The sequence below is a fragment of the Manis javanica genome, chromosome 4 (assembly GCF_040802235.1).
Source record: "Manis javanica isolate MJ-LG chromosome 4, MJ_LKY, whole genome shotgun sequence".
Taxonomy (NCBI): Eukaryota; Metazoa; Chordata; class Mammalia; order Pholidota; family Manidae; genus Manis; species Manis javanica.
In genome coordinates this window covers 162,765,912-162,788,062 of record NC_133159.1, presented here as the reverse complement: position 1 = coordinate 162,788,062, position 22,151 = coordinate 162,765,912, and the positions used below count along the sequence as shown (strand labels likewise).

General features: G+C 51.7%; 1 protein-coding gene and 1 long non-coding RNA gene across 6 annotated transcripts; one reads left to right on the top strand and one right to left on the bottom strand.

Moving 5' to 3' along the window:
* Positions 1-1,510: 1,510 nt before the first annotated feature.
* On the bottom strand, positions 1,511-14,827 carry LOC118968128 (uncharacterized). The gene is made up of 5 exons (XR_012130793.1): positions 14,737-14,827; positions 13,839-13,904; positions 12,981-13,080; positions 3,919-3,976; positions 1,511-2,433 (listed from the first exon to the last, which is right to left on the bottom strand). It is a non-coding gene; the product is annotated as an uncharacterized lncRNA (long non-coding RNA).
* On the top strand, positions 6,499-21,311 carry ETV4 (ETS variant transcription factor 4). 5 transcript variants are annotated; one of them, XM_036997065.2, is made up of 13 exons: positions 6,499-7,103; positions 7,632-7,742; positions 7,932-8,025; positions 8,255-8,302; positions 14,756-14,809; positions 15,981-16,107; positions 16,585-16,743; positions 16,971-17,239; positions 19,036-19,110; positions 19,266-19,334; positions 19,517-19,689; positions 19,959-20,060; positions 20,435-21,311. In XM_036997065.2, the coding sequence occupies exons 2-13, from the start codon at positions 7,683-7,685 to the stop codon at positions 20,657-20,659; spliced, it is 1,455 nt and encodes a 484-aa protein (XP_036852960.1). In that variant the 5' UTR covers positions 6,499-7,103; positions 7,632-7,682; the 3' UTR covers positions 20,660-21,311. The 5 variants fall into 5 exon arrangements, with proteins under 5 accessions (XP_036852960.1, XP_073091759.1, XP_036852961.1 ...); XM_036997066.2 differs by lacking the exon at positions 6,499-7,103 and adding an exon at positions 7,164-7,493; XM_073235658.1 differs by lacking the exon at positions 7,632-7,742 and having other exon boundaries at positions 6,501-7,103.
* The last annotated feature ends 840 nt before the right edge of the window (positions 21,312-22,151 follow it).

Sequence of the window (22,151 nt, the reverse complement as noted above, 5' to 3'; positions counted from 1 at the left end):
GCCTCTTGGAGGGGACTTCTCATTTTGTGCTGTGTGGCTACCTTACCTAAAAGGGTGGAGGCAGTGAACTGAGGTGTGCGAGGGGAAGGGGGCAGCCACAGAGACCTTGAATATGTGTGTGTGTGACACAGACTGAAGAGGACTTGTTCCTGTTAACTCAGCATTTTCTACACATTAGCTCTAGTCCCCGACTCCTACCAGGTAACTGAAATCAAGAGCCAAGGTAGATCTTTATTATCCCCACTGTACAGATGAGAAAACAGAGATTCAGAGAGATTAATTGACTCATCCAGCTCACAAAGCCAGTCAGAGGCATAACCAGGATTTGGACCTGGGCTCTATCTCAAAACCCATGCCAGGTAACCCCAGAGTCAGACCAAGATTGTGCTTAGGGTTCTAGCAAAGCAGAGGCACCAAAATGTTTTTTCTTTGAAATATTTTTGTACTAGTAGTCAGGATGAAAACCAAATCTTCTCTAGACTTCCCCTAATTTATTCTATGGTTTACATTGCTTTTATTTTTAATTGCACGGGTGTTGGGGGCATGGGCACAACCATGGAACAGTACAAAGGACAACCTGCAGAAGTTCTAGTCCAGCTGCGTAAACTGCTTCTTGAACGACTGGTTCTCTGGTTATGCAGGCTCTGTTGGGATGAAGTTTCCTTGGCTCTTGATGGGCCCATGCCGCTGTGTTCACAGTTCTCGCCATTTGTGCAAGCAAAGGAGGGGACTACGGTCTGTATTTGTGTATATGTGCATGATTTATGTCACCAAGAATGGACCAGAAATTGAACACCTTGGCTGCCTCTAGGAAAAAATGGGTTACCAGAGAACATTTTATGACTTTTGAATTTTGTACTGTGTGGCTACCTTACCTATTTAAATAAATAAATAAGTGTTGTACAACATTTACAACCTTGCTTTTCAGCAAAAGCAATATAAAGTGTGAATTCAATAGCTTCTGTTCTCAACTCTAAAGGCACACCTGGGACAAAAAAAAAAACAAAGGTCTCTGGCTATTACCTTGTGGTAAGACAGAGAGAAAAATACAGAGAACCAAATACAATTTAAAATCTACCAAATGAGATTTATGCAGAATAAGGCTACAGCCTGGGGAGCCAGGAAAGGTGGAGAAGCAATCTGGAACCAACTAGGGAGGTGGCAGAAGGGGCTGCAGAGGCCAAACCCCTCACAGCATGAGTTTGCACCAGGGGGAAGGGGGAGGGGGTAGACAGAGAGCAGAGCCCCAGGATGCCTGCCCTTGAGACCCACCATTGCCCCAAGGAGGGGAAGAAGGTGGAGCCGTGAAGAACCAGCCCCTCACTCATCACTGGAACTTCAGGGGTTCCCCTCCCCAATCTGAGACTCAGTTTGTCTATAAAATGAAGGGTTTGGCCCAGAAAGCTCTCCAGGTACCTCACAGCGCTAATATTTGCTGATTTGATGGCTGCAGCCTTCTGCAATGCATAAAATAGATTAGTTTTAGCAGTAGTAAAAACAAAACTGAAAATCAGATTTATCATTTTAATTAAATATACTTTACATTCTCAATTTCTAGGGAGCAAAATGCTTCCCCCCAACCCCCCATCAGTTTTCCTTTTGTGGGAGACATTCATGTCTGATGAGCAATTTAAGAAAATGCTGAACCACCCCCAAAGAAGAAAAACAATTAACAAGACCCTAACAGGTATTTCCTAGCATTCAAGTGGGACTTTTAGCGGGGACAAAAGAAAATAAAAAGGAAAAGTCAGGGAGGCGAGAGTCAGGTGGGGTCCGGGTGTCTGAGGACTAGGGATCAGCCTGGTAAGCATAACTTGCTTTTGCCCCTGCGAGCCCCAGAGCTGGGCAGAAGCAGGCAGGCAACTGGGGGTTGGGGGGGTTGGGGGAGGGGCGTTTGTCCCCTCTCCCACCCCTAGCTGACACAAGGCAAATTGCTCTCTGAACTTCAGGGTGTTCAACTATAAAATGAAACTAAAAATACCTACTTCAAGGAATGCTGGAAAATGTAAAAAAAGAACATCAGAAAAAGCTTAGGAAAATTAAAGTGTAAGGCATATGTGCAAACACCTGAATGTCTGGTCCCCCATCTGGTGAGGTATTGTGTCCTCTCAGCATGCCTCACCCTAATATTCCTCCTCCTTTTCCCCTCCTTCCTTTTCCTGTCCTGCTTTTCCCCACCAAGGCACCTGGGCCCCACGGAGTGAGATGAAGGCAGAGTCTTCATCTAGAAGCATCATTTCCTGGGCTGTGGGCTCCCTGGCTCCAGATGATAAACTAGCAACTGTGGCTGTCAATTACCAGACAAATCTGGGCTAGGGTCACCAACAGGAGAGCTGAGAACCAACAGGAGAAATAAATGTATAGCTGCAGCCGGAAAGCCCTTAGAAGCCTCAGGGGCGGTCAGGTCCTGGGGCTGGCAAAAGAGTTTCTGTTCTGCAAAACAAAGATAAAAACAGTCAGAAATAAAGTCAGGAATCCCCCCACCACCACCATTCCCCCCAAAATGAGTCCAGGATGAGTCAAGTCCCCAGGTCCCTGTCAGCAGTGGGCTTTCCTGCCGCTGGCTTCGAGAGCTGGGCATCCATGCTGTCGCCCATTATTCTGATGACAAGAGCAAATATAGACATTTCCAGAGAACCAAGGAGCAACTAAGTGGAATAAACAGCGTTTAATCTTTAAAGTGAAATTGGCTTCCCTTGGTAGAGCCCCACCCAGTGGGAGCTGTGGCCCCTCATAATTCAAGTCTGCACTTAATTAAAAAGGGGAGCATCCTGGACTCTGCCCAATTGGCACCAGTTCCTTTCCAATTCTTCAGGCTGCTGACATTTTCCTGTTTGTCACTCTTTGACAGTAAGGGGAAAAATTCAAAAGCAAGAAAAGAATCTTACATCCTGCAGCTTTCAGAGAGGGTGCTTGGTCTAAAAGCAGAGGGTTGAAATCTAAATTAATAAGAGAAGAGATAGAACAGGCCAAGGAAGGATTTGCATTTGGTGGGGAGTCCTGAGCAGCTACAGGCAGCAAATATGAAAAGCTGAAGTCACCAGCACCTTCTAAAAATATAAGGCACTTTCCTTGGGACACCGTTGGTCTCTTTTTGGCCTCCCAGACTCTTCCTAGCATGAGGAGCAATCTTTCCTCCTGGAACAGTCAACCAGATCAAAGGGGGGGCACATGTATTCAGGCTTATTCAAAAATATTTCAATGCTCCTCATGGGTTTCTGACAAGTCCCCAAAAAGTGACTCCCGTCTAACTCAACTCCCCAGGAGAAATACTAAAATGGGCTCCTTCAGGGACTGGCTGGGCCTCTAGAAGGTCAATGTGTCTATATCCCCCTATGCCTGACAAAGAGCAGCTGTTACACAAGATGAGGTAACAAGAACCTTCCCATCAGATTCTTGACTTCAGGCTCTGTCTGCTGTAGGGGATCCTCGGGAGTCAGGCCGTGGTGATCATCCCACCCCTATAACACCCAAGGGAAAGTGGGACCCAGTCTCTACCCAAGGCTTGAGGACTTTTCTCCTAAGGTAGCACTCCTCTACCAGGACACCCTTTGGGGTTGAGCAAGACACCAGCTCTACCTGTACCTTTCCTCTTTAGCCTGACATACCCTCAGCTAGCCAGCTGCAGGGAGAACCCCCTTTTCTGTGCGGCCTCATGAGAGGCCTCAGGCTAAGTGGAAGGTACAGAGGAATGAAGGAAGAAGTTACTCCACCCTCCTCCCAAGCACATCCTCCAGAAGTGGTACCCTCCCAGATATTTTTAAGATAATCTATACAGAGGCAAGATATTATACAGATACCTGGTAACAGACATTAGGACAGTGGTTCTCAATCTGGGGGCAGGGGGGTACTGATCTGTATGGCCCTGATTAAAGCTGTGGACCTTTTCCTCAACAAAATGCATATACGCACACACACCCTGATGCAGGCAGCTGGCTTCGGGGGGTGCCCGTCCCCTCACCCTGGTCCAGAACTCCTGCAGTTTAGAGGAAACATGAAAAAATGTGAAAATGGGACTGTGAAAAAAATGTGGAAGTAGGACTCTGAGTCAAGGATAAAAGGAATTCCAAGAGTAGCATTTTTATTTGGCTGGTACTGAGTCGCCAGTCCACAGGGAAGACCCCATGTTCCCCAACCCCACCGCCTGACTCTGCTCTCTGGCTCATTTCCCCTGATGACAGCTCCAGTCTGGGAGACACTAAAGGGACATAGGCCACCACCTGACCCTGTTTATCTCACCAATCTGGCCTTGTGGAAGCTGTCTCTCCCTAGTTTACTCTCTGAGTTCTACCCTTTAAGCCTCTGGGACTCCACTCTTTCAAACACTGAAGAAACCAGGCCTTTGAAGACATTACTGTCCTCTCCTCACAGTCAGCCTGGACCAGTCACCAGTGCCCTGTTGTAATACTCTGAAGGCCACCTAGGAGAGCCTGCATCTCTAATGGCTCCTGGGCCTCCTGGTCTAACCAGGGTCCCATTCCTTCTAATCCTAGATCTCCCATCTTCCAGCATTCTGAGCAAAGCCTCACCTGCCTTTGCATGAGTATTTGCATATTTAAAACCCATATTTACATTTTTTAACTTAGACTCCTGGGAAACAGGTCAGAGTCCAGCCCCAATATACTAGAGGGAGGGATGCATTTACCTGGGCAATCTCCATGTTGGGGGTTGTCCAAGGGTATGTTGTGTGTGCCTTCCATGATGCTCTGTGTCAGAAGGGGGACAGTGAGCATCCCTAAGTCTCATATGTCCATGTGTACTATCTGGCTCAGGAGTGCCCTCCGTCTGGTCTGGTCTGTGTACATGCCCAGTAAATGTTGGTTATTGTGGTGTGATTTCCAAGAGAAATCTCCAGCCCCTCTATTCCTTCTTCTCCCTAACTACCCTGAACCTTGGAAAAGACTCAAATGTTCCTCCTAGAGATGGCAATGGCCTCGCTGTGGGTGTTACATCAGAGGCCAGCTGACAGCAGTGGCAAGAGCAACGGTATTTTCTCTCACTCAGCCAGAATGTTGATCCAGAGTCTGGGGAAGAAGGCCCCTCAGCCACAACCTGGATGGGAAATGGGGTGGGAGTGCTTACTCTCCAGGGAGCCAGAGGCTCGACTGAGAAATGTTAAGAACTCAGAACCAAAGGGGCATCCCTATGACAGCCTCCTACTGGAGCGCCCTCTCCAGGACACAACAGAATCTTCGTCATTGTCATGGAAACTCCATCAGACTTGCCCTCTTGGAAAAAGCCTCTGTCCTGCTCCCCCACTTCTCTTTGCCCTGAGACACGAGCTCCTCCCTAAACTGACTCCATCCAGCCTGAAGCTGGAATTTGCTTGAGCTTGTCTCTTTTTCCTTGGGCATGGTTCCTGCTAAGCTCAATTACTTTGGTTGTTATTATACCTTTTCACTGAACAGGTATTTCACAGGAACCTCATAGAATGGAGCAGGCTGGGGGAAAAGGCAAGTGAGACCTCCTGCAGACCCTGAAGAGCATGAGCTTTAACAAATATTTCAGCAGAGAAGAGAGGAAATTTTCATTTGCCCAAGATAATCTTGGAATGAGCCCTAAGCAGGAGGTTTGGGTGTTTAGTTCCAGTTCTGACCCAGACCTGCTAAAAGAGCTTGCATTGTATTATTTCCTTCTCTGAGCCTCATCTGTAAAATGGGGGTGTTAGATGAATGAATTTTAAAAACAGCCCTGACTGGCCTGGGGTTTAGCCAGTCTCTTGTGTTTAACACAAATGACAGGAGGCAAAAATCCTGCCTCTTTTGAGGTTAAATTTCCTTTGAAGCTTTCCTCAAAGAAACACATAGACATAGATCCAGAGACTCTCAGACAAAAGGCCTGGGGGTCTTCATGTCCTGTATGCCCTTGTGGCTGCAGCCTAAGCACTTCAGCTACCATCAAGTGCCTATCGTGGTCACTGCTGCCTGCCGGGTGCTCAGCACTGTAAATGTTTACTGAGTGAATTGGGGAATGAATGAGGTGACATGGACTATGACCAGCTTTTTGGCTAGAACTGAAATCAGTCCTGCCCCTTGGCTCTTTAGTAGCCTGCGCTTGCTCTCAGGGTAAGAGGAATGATAACTGAGAGGGAACTGCATTTTTAGAGGTTGCTGGGGCCTCTGGTATCTGCTGAAATCAGCAGAAAGTGGGTCATAGAAGAGCTCTACAGAGCATAGGCCCTTGAGGAAAAGCCTGGATTAGGGGCTAACTTACATTATTGAGCACCCACTGAGTATCAGCTGTAACATAGCTTTAATTCATTTGTGTCCTCAAAGAGTTGCACAGGAGAACGTGGGGCTTCGGGGCTGAAGACCCTAGCGGCGCTGATTGAGTGACCTCAGCTAAGTCGCCGCCCCTCTCTGAGTTTTCATTTTCAATCTCTGTAAAATGGAAACAATAGAACCGCTTCGCCAGGTTATGGAAATGAAATGAGCACGTGGAATCGGAGCACTTCATAAATGCTGGTTATTATTGTTCCTCTGGCACACAAGTCCGCTCGTCTCCCCCGGCCCCCCGCAGGGCGACACGCAGATACATTCTCACTCCCACGTACACGCAGATGCACGGAGATCTGTGCAGACGCCTGCCGAAGGAACTGCCGTACCTCAACTCAGGTCCACCTCCGAACCCCGAGGAGAAGCAATCGGATCCTCAGCTTCTCTCCTTTTCTCTCAGTTCTTTATGAATGAACTCCGGCCGCGATCAGTTTATTTTTTTATGAATGGGAGCCCAAGCTGTGAATGAAGCCGGGAGCCAGCCCCCGCGTCCTCATTGGCCCTTGCGTCTGGGAAACTCCGCCCCCTGGCCCGGCCGGGCGAGTCTCCGGATTGGCGGGCGTGACAGCCCAGGGGTTTCATTCACAAAGTCAATGAAACAAAGGGAACTGGGTGGGGAGGAGTGAGAGCCCCGGCAGAGCCGAAAGAAATGCACCAATCAGCTGCTCCCCCGGGCTCACAACTGTCGGCGGCGCCCGGAAAACAGGCCGGTGCGCTGGGGACTCGGGGCCGGGGGTTCCTTGCCCTGGCCAAGCCCCGCAGTCCTCCGTGCCGCCCTGGGGCAGGCTCGGGACCCTCGGGGCTCTTGCACAGACGCCCCGGCCTCAGGTGAGGCTGCAGGAGAGGGAGGGAGGTAGAGTGTGATTCTCCGCCTTGTCTCCAACACACACCACTCTTACCGCCGCCTCCGCAGATTCTCGGGCGTGGGGGTGGGAGGCGCTGGGATTCAAGGTTGGAGGGGGCGCGGGAGTTGTGGGCGTGCGAATGGTGCGCGCCTCGCCCGTTCCTCCGAGCGCGAGCGCGCACACACACACACACACACACACACACACTCACACTCACACACACGGTCTTATGTAACCGAGCCTGGGCAAAGCAGAGCTGCAGAAAGCAGCCGAAAGGCGAGTCCGGCTTCCAGGAGCAGGTGGGACCTCCTTTGGCGGGAGGGGAGTAGTGGCGGCGCTCAGCTCGGCAGGCGGAAACCTCCCCATCGCTTGAGTGAGTGGAGAAGTTTTGCTGTCGGACCCAGAGCCTCGGGTTCCCACCCCCCCCCTCTGCTGCCCTTACCCACCCCCACCCCGCTGCCTTCCCGGGCGGTGTGCGAACGCAGCCCCCCACCCCCACCCTCCTCCCCAGGTCTCTGCCCCCGCGCGGGGCCCGGGAGGTGCGGCCGGAGGGAGCGGCCGGATGGAGCGGAGGATGAAAGGCGGATACTTGGACCAGCAAGTGCCCTACACCTTCTGCAGCGTGAGCGCCTCGCTGGCCTCCACGCCCGCCCCCATCCCGCGCCCCCCCCGACCCGACCCGCAGTCCCTTACCCGTGGTCTCAGCCGGGTCCTGGGCTCCCCGTCCCCAGAGTCACCCGGGAACCCCAGCCCCGCCCCCCAGGCCAGACGGCCTCAGGGTGACTTGGGGGCATTCTTTGCCTTCCCGCAGAAATCGCCCGGAAATGGGAGCTTGCGCGAAGCGCTGATGGTCCCCCAGGGGAAGCTCATGGACCCGGGCTCCCTGCCACCCCCCGACTCTGAAGGTAAAAAGAAAAAAAGAGCTGGAGAGACAAACCGCGATCCTCCGCACCTCTCACACCCCGAACGCCGATCCTAGAGCCCCCGCCCTTCTCCCAAAATGACTATGACTCTCCCTCCAAGGGACTAGGACCATTCTCGGGTCCCTACCCCCAAGGAGGGGCATCACCGGCCTCCCTAGGGCTCTCACATCACCTCCACCTCACCTTCTCTAATTCCATTATTCTCCCCCAGATCTCTTCCAGGATCTAAGTCACTTCCAGGAGACGTGGCTTGCTGAAGGTGAGTAGTTTTATGACCTTTCCTGTTACTGGGTGGGGGGAGCTCTCTACCATGGTATTCCAGCCTAGTCCACTTCCTTTCTCCCCCAGCCTCTAGGAGCTCTCCAAAGCCCCCTCAAGTCCCTGCCTGTCCGCTTTCCCCAGCGCCCAGTGTGGATACTTATATTGATATTTATTTTCTCTGCCCTGAGCCAGGCTTGTGTAACTAGGTCTAGGGATGAATCAGACCATTGTGTGGGGTATTTGCTTATTTGAATGGAACTTGGCCCCAGGCCCGTTTTCCTGGTTGAAATTTTCATTTGCAAAGTTTGTTTGGCAGCAGCAGCCAGGCCGAGGTGTGTGTTGGGGTGTTGGGGGGTGAGTGTGAGGGGCAGGAGGATGAGGAGGAGCAATTAATTTGTCACCTATGTTCAGGAGTTGACAAAACATTGGTTTTTACTCCCTTGGTTTCTCTTCCCATCCCCCAGCACCAAACAATTTACTGTCTGAGCCAAAAGAACAACAAAAGTTTAAATAATTCTTTTTTGCAGCACTTTGGCAAAGAGAGCCCAGAGCTTCCCCACCAAATAGCCTTGATTGTAATTCTGTTGGCAACTGATCCTTCCCTCCTGAATACCTCAGCCCCAGGCAATTACCCCTCCAGGTCGCAGGGGGGTTAGCAGCAAGCTGTGGGGGGGTCTGTAGCTGGGCCTCCTCTGAATAATGAAATGTGTTGGGGAGTCTCCTGGTTGAATTCACTGGTGTATTTTGGCGGGGCCTGTGGGTGTCTCTCGAAGGAGGTGGTTGGTGTTTAGACAGTCTCTGAGAGGGAAGGGTTAACACCCCCACTTTAGGGTCCCTTTAACACTGTGAAAACCAAGAAACCACAATACTAGGAACCCTCTTTTAAGGGCTTTTCTTTGGAATCTCCTCATCCCATTACCTGGGTACCCTTGGTAATTTTTAAGCTCAAACCCAACTCCTGGGAACCACCTTTAAAAGCTTGGGGTAGATGGAAAGACCTCTAACTAGATCATTGAAGTGAGACTAGGTCTGTCTTGACCACTGTGGTATTCCCAAAATATGTATGTTAACAGGATTATTTAGCATAGAGCAAGCACTCAGGACATTTTGTGGAATTAATTCTTGGCTGAACAGCTGAGTGGGTGCTAGAGGGATCTGGGGTTCCATGGGTATTGTACACATCTTCCCCAACTCTTCAAGCCTGCATACCCACCTGTGAGTTACAGGCAGAGTTGTGCCCTGTCTGCCCATCCTCCTCCCAAGGTTCTGGAGCTGGGCTGGAGCTGAAGAACACTGAGGTATCAGCTTCCACAGCCTCTCAAAGACTTCCTTTCCCAGGCCTGATTTCTGTCTGGCTTGCCAAGCTCCTTGTCTGTCAGCTGAGGATCCCTGCACTCCCCACAGTGGGCAGCTCCCAGGGCTGTGATGTAGGGGAAGACTCAAAAGTTGGCTTTTTGGCAGCAGCTGGTTCATTTGTGCCTGGGTTTGGAATGGGAAGGGGAGGAAAACATCTCATCTCTCAACGTTGGAAGCCCCACCCCTTGGCATTGGGGGTCTAGAGAGTGTCCGTGTGTCTATCCGCATGTATCAGTGTGACAGCAAGTGTATGTGTTTCATGCTGCTGCCCTGGGAGTCCCTGTACATTTAAATCCAGTGGGTGGGGAGGTGGGGGTGGGGAGCTCCTTGGTTCCCTCTCTAGCCTTCTGAGGGAGCAGCTCAGGTTCCCAGCTGGCGATGGATGGCCAGGCCTGAGGGGGGGATGCTGAGGCCGTTCGTTCCTTCTCACTCTCTCTGCGGAGACAGATGCAGCTGCCGGGGCCCTGTCCCCCTGCACCATCCCAGCAGCACCCCAGCCTCCTCTCCTGCCTCTTCCCACCAGGTCAGTGACCCGCACTGCCCAGAGGGAGCATTAGGTGGCTGGGAGGGACTAGCTCCTTTGGAAACTTGTCTGTGGTGGGGTGCATCAGGAGGAATGGGGGCTGAAGTCCAACCTCCCTCCCTCGGCTTGGTTTCCTCCTAAAGCCCCAATTTGGAGACAGGCAGTGGGTCCTTTAGTGTGTGTGGGTGGGGCTGTGAGGAATTTGGGAAATGCCAGGTTGGATCAAGGCAGATGTGGTTGTAGATTCAGAGTCAGGTGTGCGGAACTCATTGCGGGTGAGTGAGTGCAGCTCCATCAGGACAGGTCGGACTTCCTTGGGTTTGGGGTTTTCTAGGCAGAGTTGGGGGTGGGGGGGCTGAAGTGAGGTCAAGAGGGCGTGTCTGTTTTGGGGTGCCGGGATTGCTGAGTTGCTGGAGAAAGGATCAGGCTGCTATAGGGAAACCCAGGCTCCAGCAGGCTGAGCCCATGCCGTATTTGGTTATGGTCAAAGATGTGCTGCTTCTGCTTGAGGGTTCGTATCTGGGCTTTTTGGGAGCTCTTAGGACCCTCAAAGACAAGGACAATGACTTTGGTCTATTTGCTAGTAAGGAACATCGACTCTGGGCCATATGCGTCCTTTGTATGAGACTGGGGTCCATTAATGTGGGATTTGAAGATTCCCCTCAGCTCTGTGGATAGGTTGCAGGGGGCCTTAAGCCTTCTGATATTGTGTGTAGAACTGTTGGGGGGTGCCCCATCCACAAAGGAATGTGGATTTTTCTGGGAAGAGAATGTTCCAGGCTTTTATGAGATTCTCAAAGGGGTGTGTCTATGTCCCTTTTCGTAAGAGTCACTGCTCCCAAACCTTCCCCCAGGTCTCTAGTCCCCTTGCCCTTCAGTTTTCCCCCCTTGTTATTTGTAAGCCCCAAAAGAGACCCCATGTGTGAAGGGTGTGCATGGAGGATGTTCTCACTCATGTGGTGCCATGCGGCAAAGTGAAAGGAGTCAGGGAGTGTATGAGTCCATGTGTGTGCATGCTGATGCTTCAGCATGACTGTGGGGAGAGATGGGGTTAATCCCTTCCCCCAGTCTTTCCTAGGTACAATGCCTCCTACATTTTTCTGTCTCCTCCCCTTCTAGAAAGCTCTTGGGGACAAATGCCCCCCGCCCCCAGTAGATAGAGAACTGGTTCCTTCCAGTACAGAGGCTGCCAGGTGGGGGTGGGGTAAGGGTGAGAGAACAAGCCAGTGGTAGCACAATGGTGCAGAAGCTCAGGAGAAGACCTCCCCCTCTCTCTACTGGGACTTCTTAAGAGGACCCTTCACCCTGCAATTGGACCCTGGGAAGGGGAGATGGTGATGGGATATATGGTGTAGGTGAGTGGCTAGTCAGGGGTGGGCTTAGCTGCTTGCTTGTCTCCCAATTCTGGAATGCAGCTTGGGAGGCCCCCAGGCCCCTCCTCTTCTACTGACTTCCCATTGGAAGAATGTTACCCAAAATTCTCTCTCTGGGCAGTATATGCTGGCTTGGCACTTTTCCCATCCCCTCCTTAATCACCTGCCACGTTCGAGGCAGATAAACTCTACCTTAGTGCCAGGATGCAGTTGGGGACAGACCCTGGCACACTGGCTTGGCAGCCAAAACTCAGCCAAGTCAATAAATAAATAGAGTGGTGTACACTCAAGACCAAACATGGTAATTAGAAATTCTCCTGCTCTCCAGGAACACCAGGCTCAGTGTTACTGTTCCTATTTCTATCATCGTTGACAGTCTCTGAGTGACTAAGGCCCTGACCTGCCCCTCTGGGAGAAGCCAGTGTTCCATGGAGGGGCCAAGCAGGCACTGGGATTCACACCGTAGCCCATTGTTGCTCGGCTGATTTTTCCTGGCTCTGAGAAGAGGATGGTACCACCTTTTTTTGGGTGTGATCTATGTGCTGGGGGTGGCCTCTATGGGACTGCTGGGCAGGGGGCAGAGTTCTGGTCAAGCCTTCAGGCAAGATGACCCCTAGGGTTCTCTATCATCATGTGAACTGGCCTATGACGCCAGCAGGAGATGCCCCCAGCCCATTACCTCAGTGGAAACTGGTAGTTAATGAAGCCCCAGAGGGGGCCCACAGTGCGTCAGCCTCCTCTATTCTCTGCACCTCCCTTGCCCTCGGGACCCTCCTTGCCTAGGTAGCAGGGAGGGAAATGTTCATCCTGCTCCCATCACCCCCACCCTGCCACCTTTGGGGTGTTGCATGTGGTTGAGGCACAGGGTACAGCAGGAATGAGCTCAGCCTTTGAGCCCCTGGGCAGCTGAGAATCCTTCCTTTTATCCAGGGTTCCCCAAACCTGCCTGCTCTGTTCAACAAAAACCTGGGGTGTTTGTTGAAAATACAGATGACTTGGCTCTGCCCCAGGCTTCTCAAACTAGACTCTCCAGGGGAGGAACTGGGAAAGCTTATTTTTAACAATGCCCCCAGGTATGGGGGGAATGGTTGCCTTTTTGTCCCAGTTATGCTCCTGAAAAGATGTGCGCTGCCTGTGTGTTTTTGTTCTTACCATGGAATTTCATCTCCTACTGATTTATTGGATCACTTGAAAAGTCAGCATGAAACAAACAATTCTTATTAGTTCTTTACTGCTGGTGGCTCCCGATTCTTAAGCCCCTCAACCCAATCCCTCTGTCAAGAAGCCAACTATCTATAAACATTTATTTTAAAGCACTTGGCACCCCTGATATTTAAAGTATGTTGGTGAAGGATCCTCCTTCACAGACTAACATAGCCCTTGTTGAGATGTACTTTGCCCAGAGGACCCACCTCTACTGTTACCTGGTGCTGAGGAGGGGGAGCCCTCAGGGAGAGAGAAGGGCTGGTTGGTTAGATCTCTTCAGTTCTTGCTTCCAGGCCCACTCTGTGGCCTGCCACCAGCCTGAGGTCAGGAAACATTGTATGTTTATTCACATAGTCAACAAAAAATGCACTGAACTCCTATTCTGAGCTAGACCTGCTCCTGTCTGGGAGTACTGGGGAATCAGATGATCAAGACAGATAAAGCTCCTGCCCTCAGAGAGCTTAACTTTCTGGTTGAGATAGATACTAAACACACAAATTAGTAAGGTAAGTTCAGGTAGCCACATGTGCCCAGGAGAAAACAAGAGGGACGTCAGAGAGCCGAGGGTCCACTTGGGTTTGGGTGGTCAGAGAAGATCTCTGAGGAGGTGACAAAAAGTGAGCTAAGACTTCAGTGGCCAGAAAACAGGCAGGCAAAGATCAAGCTGCTTGGATTTGAGGACTCTGAAGGAGACCAGAGCTTTGGAGAGTAAAGGTCAAGGAGAGGGCAGGTCAGAGAAGTAAGCCCCAGCCCCGCCAGCCAGGTCGTGAGGGGTCTTGAGTGCCGAGGGGCAAATTTTGGGGTTCGTGCTTTAAGCAAGGAGAGAAGTGATTTGGTTTCTGTTGTAAAAAGGTCACTGACAGCTGGGTGGAAAACCACCAACTATAGGAAGTAAAAGCAGAATAGGGAGCTCTGATCAGAGACTATAGCTGAAATCCCAGGAAGAATACTGGCAGATTTTGCGGAGAAGGGAAGCAGTAGAGAGGGGTGCTCTCCATCCATCTCCTCATGCCCCTTCCTCCCCCAGTCTGGCCCATCTCTTTTTCCATTGTCCAGTTCTAGCAGCAACGCATCACCTTTGAGCCATTCTTTTCCTGGACTCGGACATTCTGGGTGTCTGCCCCTCTCCTACTTGCTGTAATCTATAAAAGAGAAACAGAGGTGGGTAGGCTCGGGTCAGGGGAAGGTCCTCAGCTGTAAGCCCACCTGAAGGAGTTGATGAGACCAGGATAAGCAGTAGAAATCAAAGCCTGGATATCCAGGTTGGCCCTGCAGGAGCGGCTGTTCTAATTTAGCTTTGTTTCCTAATCCCTAAACCCAGCTCCGCCCACACTGGCACCCTGGGCTGCTCCTCAGACCTGAGGGTTTAGGAAGCCCTTTCTGTCCTAACTGCACATCAAAGGGATGAGGCCCATTTTGATCTGCCTGTGTACCCAGCCCCCTCCTCTCCATTGTCATCCTCTTTTCCCCTCTTTGGAACCTCTTTACTCTATTCTATCTCCCTTCCAAGGCTCTAGATTTCTAGATTTCACCCAGGAGGTTGTATAATATGCATATTCCAGGGCCTACCCCAGATTCAGGATTTTCCCAAATGATTCTAAATGCACAAGGATCTCTCTTTGTAATGCCTGCCCATCCCAGCTGTGACTGCTGGCAGCTGTGACTGCTGGGATCTTTGACGGAGCTTTGTAAATTTAAAGGGTCAGGGCTGCCTTCACTTAAAAATGGAGGGAATAGAGACAAAGGATCTAGGAAAAGACTCCGGAATCTGCTCAGACTGGTTCTGGGAACTTGCAGCCTTCCCACCAGGGTCTAAAGGAGCCTAGAGATGGAGGGCACTAGGACCTGGGGTGAAGCTACCGTCAGTTCTAGGAAGGCTGTTTTCCCCTTTGGGCTGGTGCTAATCTGCAGGGCTGTAATAATGATGTCCTGTCTCCCAGGGGCTGCCATTCAGGACCCCCACCCCACACTCACTCTTGACGTCTCTCTGCAGCTCAGGTACCAGATAGTGATGAGCAGTTTGTTCCTGATTTCCATTCAGAAAACTGTGAGTAGAGGGCCCTTGGGTAGAGGGATGGGGAGTGGGGGAGGGCAGGAAATGAGTCATAAGGATAGAGAATCACAAAAGACCGACTTATTCTCTCTTAAAGAAAAGGCTGAAGGGCAGGGTTCCCCATTCTTGCGGTTGGACTCAAAAGACCAAGGCAGTAACTGGGAGAGGAAGATTTGGTTCAAATCAGGGCTTGCTCTGTCCTAGCTGTGTGATCTTGAGGCAGACACTTCATCTCTCTGATCCTCCATTATCCTTATTTCTGAAAATGAGGGTCTTGGACCAGTTCAGCAGGGTCCAGTTCTACCATTCTAAATTATTTTCATGCAGCTGGAAGAGATTTTTGTCCCCCAGGAGACCTGTGGCAGTGTCTTTAAAAAACAATAGAAGGTGGGGTGCTAATCTAGTGGGTAGAGGCTAGGGATGATGCCAAACACCCTAAACTGCTCGGACAGCCCCCCACAACAAAGAATTACCCAGCCCAAAGGTCAGTAGTGCTACTGTTGAGAAACCCTGCTTTAATGACTACTCTCAACTGTCTGCACCCATAAAATGAAACAGGGCACAAATAATCGACAACAGATAGCAGAAGAGTTGATTGCAGGCAGTTGACTAGAATGCAGTGAGACAATCACACATTTGTGTGCTGGGAACCAACTCTTTGCTGCTCAGCCTGGTGGCTGGAGTTTGCGGACCCAGCAGGGGCCACAGGAAAGGCCAATGTTCTTCACAGATAATTAGGAGCATGTGTATAATGTTAGTCAGCTGACATGCAAGTGGGCTAATATCCAACCTTAACCAGAAAGAGAAAGATTCTTTATAACCCCAAATAAGTTCTCTCCCTTGGAATTTTCCAGGGTACTCAGGAAAACCACAGGCACTAGGTTGGTGCTCGTTCCTATAAAGGTGTTTTGGGGATCCAGGGTTGCATTAAATGTTGAGCTTTAGATAGTTTATTTGGTTAATATTGGACATTGATTGACCTGATGTATAAAACTAGACATAGTGTAAATAGCCCAACTGTTCTTAAAAGTGTCTATGACTCTCTGTAAACTGAAACCCAGAGAGGGTACTAGTCGCCCACCTCAAAGAGCAGAGGGTGTCAGAAGCTCTCCCTGTCCCTTCTGTGACACTCTCTGGCCTTGCTCTGCCTCCCCCACCCCTGCAGTAGCTTTCCACAGCCCCACCACCAGGATCAAGAAGGAACCCCAGAGTCCCCGCACAGACCCTGCCCTGTCCTGCAGCAGGAAGCCGCCACTCCCCTACCACCATGGCGAGCAGTGCCTTTATCCCAGGTGAGCCCCAGCCCAGCCCTGGTGAAGGGTAGGATGGAGGAGGGAGGGAGGCACCCATCTCAACAGTGGCAGCAGTTGACATGCAAGTTAGACGAACAGAAAGGATTTCTGAGCTGGAAGGGAGCAATACAGCTCAGGATTTCATCTGAGAAGGCGGGATGAAAAATGCAGCAAGGGACTCAAGGGATTGTGTTATGGGTGGAGTAGAGTCTGTTTCCACTGGAGAAGCCACTGTCCCACTCAATCTGGGGGCTTTGTGCTGGGAAGAGGAGTTATCAAGATTAAACCCAGTTTCAGGATTTATAAAAGGAAAAAAAGAGGCTGGGGCCAAATCTGGCTCACACTGTTCCTTTCCCAGAGCCCTCTACTCTTCCTTCTCCCATAATCCCTGTGATCTCACTTCCCCAGAGATGAAGCATTTAAAGATGCTTGTCCACCTTCTCTGTCCCCTCACCCCTCTCTCCCCCTCAACTCCAGTGCCTATGAACCCCCTAGACAAATCGCCATCAAGTCCCCTGCCCCTGGTTCCCCTGGACAGTCGCCCCTGCAGCCCTTTCCTCGGGCAGAACGGAGTTTCCTGAGATCCTCTGGCACCTCCCAGCCCCACCCTGGCCATGGGTACCTCGGGGAACATAGGTAAGGAGACCCACGAAACCTGTGGGTCCGGGCCTTCTCTGTTTTTCTCAATTCCTGAGTGTTCTTCAGCTGTCCCTAAGATCTGGCTTGGGGGGAGGTAGGGAGGAAGGTGTATTGACACCCCCCAACACAGACTAGAACCTACTGTGCAAGCTCTGGGAGTGGCAGACACAGGAGAGCTTAATTTAATACTGTCTTCTCTTCCTCCTCCATCCATCCACATCCAGCTCTGTCTTCCAGCAGCCCTTGGGTATTTGCCACTCCTTCACATCCTCTCAGGGAGGGGGCAGGGAGCCCCTCCCAGCACCCTACCAGCACCAGCTGTCGGAGCCCTGCCCGCCCTACCCCCAGCAGAGCTTCAAGCAAGAATACCTTGACCCCCTGTACGAACAGGCGGGCCAGCCAGCTGTAGGCCAGGGTGGGGTCAATGGGCACAGGTACCCAGGGGCGGGGGTGGTGATCAAACAGGAGCAGACGGACTTCACCTTCGATGCAGGTAAGAAATGCTCCTGGGGAGGCGCGTGGAGTTTTGGAGAAATTGCTGGGTGGGGTGGCAGGTGATCAAGAGAACAGTTCCATTAAACCCAGAGCGCCTCCCAATGGATACCTTCCCATCCATTACTATCTAGTTAGTACATCCAAGCCACCCCACCCATTCACTTTTTTTCAGTCAGAGGAATTGCCATTTTTGAAGCAACAAACTTGTATTCAGATAAAAGATAAGTGGGATGTAGGTCCTTGCCCTTAGGTAGCTTGTGACTTCATAGGAAAGGTAAGGTATTTCTATTTCTGCTTTGCAGGTGTTTGGGGTTTTAACTACCTTCTGAGACCAAAGTACTGTGCCAGGAAAATAAGTGTGTCCAGCTGGAGGACACAAGGATGAATAGGATGTGTCATTGGTCCCTGTCCCCACAGAAGCCTAAAAATACAAAGGATTTGAATGAAAAGAAACATGAGCTTGAAACTAGCCAGGCTCATAGCTCCTAAGTGGAATGAGGGGTTACTATGTGGTTTCCATATCCTGTTCTAGCCTCCAGGTTGATGAATGACCCACATCTGGCCAGAACTGGGTACCGGAAGTAGAAGCTGCTTTAAATTATAGTTCCACCTGGCTGTTGACAGGAGTGAGACGCACTCAGCCATATTCATAAATAGCTATAATTCAAAACCCCAAGTGCTGAGGGAGGGCTATTCCCATTTAGGAAGGGCCCCGAAAATCCTTGGTTTCTGTTACGTTGTTACCATCCCCAAATTTGAGTTTTATCTACAAACTTGCATGAGAAAAATAAACTCAATTTAGAATAGGCTCAGAACTGGTTTAGAGCTTTTGAATTTCCCTTTTCCCGATGCCCAGTCTCTTAGAATCAAGGGGTGGACCACAAACCCCTAGGCTGCCCCAGTGAGAACCAGAAGGGTGCGCCTATCCAAACCAGGGTGTAAACCTGACCCAAGCCTGGTAGTGCGAGGGAGAACCGAGGAGGGTATCGCTCTTGCCGCTGACCTTCAAAGGATGTAAACCGGAGGAGATCGTGTTACGTGCCCTTGAACTGCCCCTCCCCCTTCAGCTTCCTTTGAATGGAGTCAGGAATTTCATTCACAAAATGGAGGCATGAATGAGCCCACCCGCCTCCTCCCGGAGGTGTCAGGTTTCACCACCATTCATAGGTGGGAGTGGAGGGCGGGAAGGGGCTGGAGCTTGAAAGGGTGGCTTCACAGAACCGCCTCCAGGTGGAGTTGAGGTTTCGATCCTATGGAATGGACTCAATTGGGGTGGAATGTCCCGTCAGGCCTGAAAAAATACAGCCCAGTGCCCACGGTCTCTTCCCCAGACACTGATACATGCAGTCTCGCTCTCCCTCCTCCTCTGCCCCCACCTTTTCTTTCCTCTTTATCTCTTACGCCCTGGACTGGGAACCTGACCTGCTGACCGGACATTAGCCCATTCCAAGGGAGTCTTAAGCAGGGACACTGAACCCTTTCCCCGGACGTTCATCCCTACCACTCCCTCCTCCCCTTAAACTCACAGGAAACAGCTGCTCCCTGGAATCTGGGGCCTTGTGGCAACAGCTTTGCCCAGCCCCAGCTGCTGCCATCCATGCCCTCTAGCCCAGCCCTCAAGCTGAGGGGTTCAAGCTTTGCATCCCTCTGGGTGAACTTCCTCTGTCTGGGATTTGGTGGTAGGCACGCAGCTGGGAAAAGAACCAGAATGCAGGCTGGCAGGAAGTTTTAAAATGTGTGTCGGCAAGCCCTCACCCCCACCACCTATAACATCACCCTTCTTCCCCCCCACAGATGTCCCTGGTTGTGCATCAATGTACCTTCACACAGAGGGTTTCTCGGGGCCCTCTCCAAGTGACAGGACTGTGGGTAAGGCAGCCCCCTCCTCCCTGCCAAGCACTCCAAGTTGGAGGAGGGAATTCTGCCACCAGGGAGGGTCTTTGGGCCAGAAGTCCCTGTAGACTCTCTGGGATCTCATATCAGTGAACACCCAGATCTGAATGATCCCCACCTTCCTCCTCAAGGTTATGGCTATGAGAAACCTCTGCGACCATTCCCAGATGATGTCTGCATTGTCCCTGAGAAATTTGAAGGTCAGAGACTGCTGATGAGCGGGTCAGGGTCTTATCCGTGCTGTGTGTCCTGGGTATGAATGCCCCCGCCACCAGGAATCACACCACGGTTCATGAGAAGGGGCCTGGGAGCGTATTGGGGAGGGGGGCTCCACCGGGACCAAAGGCCCAATGCCTTCCCCTCCTGTTTCCTGTGTCCCCAGGAGACATCAAGCAGGAGGGGGCCGGAGCATTCCGAGAGGGCCCACCCTACCAGCGCCGCGGAGCCTTGCAGCTGTGGCAGTTTCTGGTTGCCCTGCTGGATGATCCAACAAATGCCCACTTCATTGCCTGGACTGGCCGGGGGATGGAGTTCAAACTAATTGAGCCTGAGGAGGTGGGCCTCTCAGATGTCTCCACCTCCCCTCCCAACAGCTTTGGGCCTGGAGATGGGAGAACTTGGGAACTGGTGGCAGTGCCTTCACCGTCGTCATGGCTTTACTGAACCTGCATTCTTGCCAAACCGGGTTTGTGGGCTGGTGCTAAGTTTGCAGGGCCCGCTTAGCATTGTGTACCAAGAATCTCAAACACTCTTTTCTCATCTGCCTCCCATTTTTCCACGGCCAAGCTAGCATCACTATCCCCAAACTCATCTCCTTTCCCCAGGTTGCCAGGCTCTGGGGCATCCAGAAGAACCGGCCAGCCATGAATTATGACAAACTGAGCCGCTCGCTCCGATACTATTATGAGAAAGGCATCATGCAGAAGGTCAGGTCAGGGGCCCAGGGCCCAGGGACGAGAGGGTGGTGACAGTGGCTGTGGGAAGGTGATGGGGGCAGGGGGCAGGAGAGCATTCCTCAACATGTTTGTAGGTGTACGTAAAGAAATCAGAGGGGATCTCTGGGGGAAACTGAGGACATGCCCAAGGTTTCCCTCCCGCAAAAAAGTGCTAAATAGTAACTGGAAAGTCCAAAGCATGGAGAGGTTGAGATTAAAGGAAAAAAAAAACTGGGCAGGGAGTCAGCTTCTTAGAGGAGCCAGCATGGGAGAAATGTGCCTCACACATCTGAGAGGGGCTGCATCCCAGCCCTGCAATTACCCAGAGGGAGTGCTAGGCTGACCCAGCCCCTCTATTCCCACAGGTGGCTGGTGAGCGTTATGTGTACAAGTTTGTGTGTGAGCCTGAGGCCCTCTTCTCTCTGGCCTTCCCGGACAATCAGCGTCCAGCTCTCAAGGCTGAATTTGACCGGCCAGTCAGTGAGGAGGACACAGTCCCTTTATCCCACTTGGACGAAAGCTCCGCCTACCTCCCAGAGCTGGCTGGTCCGGCCCAGCCCTTTGGCCCCAAGGGTGGCTACTCTTACTAGCCCCTAGCAGCGGCTCCCCTGCCACCAGTGGGTGCTGCCCTGTGTATATAGAGATGAATTTGGTGTTAGGGAAACCCTCACTCTGAAACCCACAGATGTCTTTGGAGCAGATCCTCACTGGCCCTCCAGTCACCTTGGCTCAGCCTCTGAAGTGCTCAAGAGGGTTAATGGGAAGAGTGGAGACGCTGTAGTGCAAAGACGGAGCCTCAGAAACTCCTATTGGGGTTCACCTCTGGCCTCTTCCTAGGTCCTGTTTAGAGGCCCGAGCCCTCTTCCTCTCCTCCATCATAAAGACCAAGAATTTGTTCTACTCGGGGTGGGAGGGGAAGGGGGCAAAAAAGAGCTTCCCCATTTAAGCCTGGCCAGGAGGGGTGCATTGAGCTCCCCAGATTTCAAACTCTGGGGACTTGGAAGCCTGGATCCAGGGCTCCACTCCAAGCTTGTGGCCTGGAGCGCCCTTGCTTGTCAGGTTTTGGTGCTCTGTGTTCCCAGAGGTTGGGGGAGGTGTTGGCTGGGTGGAGGCAGAGAGGCTGGGTTCCTGCCCCCATGGCCTTGTGCCTCTCCTGCCTTTTCCTAGGTCCAGACCTGGGATTTCACCTGCACCACCCCCACATCTGCCCGACCCTAATAAAGGCCTCTGCTTTTCCTGTTAGTTCTCCTGTGTCCTCTTTGTTGCCATGGGAGGAGGACTTGATATTGGAAAGAGCTCAGGCCTCGGCACATGGCCAGAGTTTGGGGCCTGGACTAGACACTTCCCTTTTAGGTTTGGGAAAAGACAGTTTCACTTCTTTTCCCTCTGAAAAATGGGCTCAGTGATACCTTCCCCTCTTTGGACTACTTTGTAAGAATCCTGAAATAGTAGAGGATGGGTACTTTGTAATCTGGCCCTCTACCCCTCAGCCACCGGCAGCTCGGTTCCTGCAGCCACCTCCTGCCCAGTGCAAGGGTGGACTTGCGGTGGGCGGGGAGGGTACATAGGGTTCCTGAGCTTTGAGGCCCTCCTCAGGCTTCCTCAGGCAGGGTCTGGCCTGTGGTTTCTGTGATCACAGTTGCTCCTTTGACCATGCTACTGTATACCCCAACTGTGTGTCCCCCCTCCTGTTGTGACTCCAGGTTTCCAATTTGCTGCAGTTGGGGACAAGGGATTTTTAAGGAGAGGATCTGGAGAATGGAAAAAAAAGATGCAAGGAGAGACTGCAGTGAGCCCTGGGGTTCTGGCCAGTGAAAGGAAAGGACACTACATCTTCAGGGCAAAGGGGAGTGGAAAGCATCCTTGCCCAAATGTGAGAAGCCAGGGGCTGAGTTTCTGGGGGGTGGATAGGAAAGGCAAGGCTGAGAAAGTGGTGACACTGAGGAGGGGGTGTGACTGAGCAGAACTGATGGGCAGAATGGGTACTTCTAGACCCAGGCCCTGTGTAGACAGCATCCCAGGAGCCAGGCTCAGTTAAAAACAGGTGCACTCTGGTTAACTGAGCTGTGCTGAGGTTGGGTC

What these genes read in the sequence shown, in the direction of transcription:
- ETV4 (XM_036997065.2), top strand. Translation starts at nt 7,683, where the DNA reads ATGGAGCGGAGGATGAAAGGCGGATACTTGGACCAGCAAGTGCCCTAC. An exon ending in GCCACCCCCCGACTCTGAAG is followed by an intron (nt 8,026 to 8,254) that starts GTAAAAAGAAAA and finishes ATTCTCCCCCAG; the next exon opens with ATCTCTTCCAGGATCTAAGT. An exon ending in GAGCAGTGCCTTTATCCCAG is followed by an intron (nt 16,108 to 16,584) that starts GTGAGCCCCAGC and finishes CCTCAACTCCAG; the next exon opens with TGCCTATGAACCCCCTAGAC.